The sequence below is a fragment of the Gracilinanus agilis genome, unplaced genomic scaffold (assembly GCF_016433145.1).
Source record: "Gracilinanus agilis isolate LMUSP501 unplaced genomic scaffold, AgileGrace unplaced_scaffold19529, whole genome shotgun sequence".
Classification (NCBI taxonomy): Eukaryota; Metazoa; Chordata; class Mammalia; order Didelphimorphia; family Didelphidae; genus Gracilinanus; species Gracilinanus agilis.
In genome coordinates this window covers 1-1,662 of record NW_025350837.1, presented here as the reverse complement: position 1 = coordinate 1,662, position 1,662 = coordinate 1, and the positions used below count along the sequence as shown (strand labels likewise).

At 44.9% G+C, this 1,662-nt stretch overlaps 1 protein-coding gene across 1 annotated transcript; it reads right to left on the bottom strand.

The window, feature by feature from the left end:
* Positions 1-7: 7 nt before the first annotated feature.
* On the bottom strand, positions 8-751 carry LOC123254306 (serine protease 30-like; the record flags this gene model as incomplete). The annotated part of the gene is made up of 1 exon (XM_044683347.1): positions 8-751. A coding segment is annotated over exon 1 (744 nt), but the record flags the coding sequence as incomplete, so codon positions are not given.
* Between the last annotated feature and the right edge of the window lie 911 nt (positions 752-1,662).

Sequence of the window (1,662 nt, the reverse complement as noted above, 5' to 3'; positions counted from 1 at the left end):
ACCAAGTATTATTGTTCTTACAGACAAGAGGACCTCCGGAATCACCCCGGCATGCATCTTTTTTGCCCCACTTGTATCCAGCACAAATCATGTCATCTTGAATTTTGGATCGCCTTGAATCTGTGCGTTTATAGGTATGGTATAGGATATCACAAGCCTTAGCATCAATCAGGGGAAGCTGGACTTCTTGTAAGACTGAGGCAGGACCATTTGTGGTTTTTCCCCACCCAGTCATCCAGCACAGGGTGCCAGAAGGAAAGTGGATCTGTGGTGCTGGGAGGCAGACAGGGGTGATCTGAACGGGGGAGTCCAGTTGTAGCAAAGCAACGTCTGCTTTAAAGGATCTCCAGTGGAAGGAAGGGTGAATGAAGATTCTTTTCACAGTTGTGTAGAAGGAATTGTGTGGATTTGTATACAGCTGCAGCTCTCCCAACTTTAAGAGATAAGATGAAGGAACTGGAACCTCTGGGAACTCGAACCGGAGACTGGAACTGTTAAAGATTTCAAAGCAGTGAGCAGCAGTCAGCACCCAACTGGGATGGATGACAGAGCCTCCACAGATATGTTTCCCTGAAGAGGTCCTTAAGCTGACCTGCCACGGCCATTGTCCTTCCTTGGCATTCTGCCCTCCTACAATTCTCTTTTGTATTTTTGAGTGCCCACACACAGTTGGCAGGCTGTTCCCATGGACACCATGAAACAGTAGCAACAGTAGTGTGGGAAGCAGGAGAGAGCAGGGAGATGATTCCATGGACACTCCAGATAACCTTCTGGAATTCTTTTTTGACCTCTTCCAGATCCGGAATCCAATTTGCTGAAGTTTCTGAGGTTTTGTTTAATGTCCCTTGGTCTGCCTCTGTTCCATCTGTTCCTTGTTGTTTTTTGAATAGTATTTTAACTGCAGTTTCTTTTTGTTTTTTGTTGTTTACCCATATTGTTCCTTCTCCCTCCTTGTGAGGTTTTTCATTTGCTCCTCTGGTTGTTTCTGCCTCTGTGTGTTTGAGCTTTTCTACCCTCTAGAGGCTTCTTCTCCCCACTGCTGCTAAACTGGATTTCACCTGCAGAGTTGATCTACAGAGCTGAATGTGCCCTGGGGCCAAAACTTCTGTTGGTCAAAGGCTAGGATGGAGATGTGGTGGCTGAAGGCTGAGACAAGCCTGCCCTCTCCTCTGTTTCTCTTCTCCATCTGCCTCCTTTCCAGCTGCCATCAGAGCCCCAAACTTCTCCTAGTTGTAGCAATGTATCCTGTCCCGGTTGGAGCCCTCATTCTGAGATTCTGCCTTCTGCTGGAGTCTCAGCACAGTAGGTAGGGGAGAGATATTGGAACCTTCCTTCTTCTTCTTATACCTGATAATTCAACTTCCTCTGCATACCTTTTCAGTTGAATAGAGTAGGAGCATCCTGCAGCTCTGTCTTATTGTTGGATATGGTTTACTGTCCCCCTTGAAGTGTTTTGTTCTAAATTCTTGTGAAAAAGTATCCACAGAGAAATTGATATTTGTTGCTTCTAAACTGCCATCTTGGCTCAGCTCCCTCTCCCCACCAATTTGATTTATTTTATTGAATTGCACTTTGTCATATTGGGGAGAGAAGCCAAAAAGTCATTAGGAAGCAATGGAATTGTAGAAGAAGGATTGATATATATATATATATATATAGTGT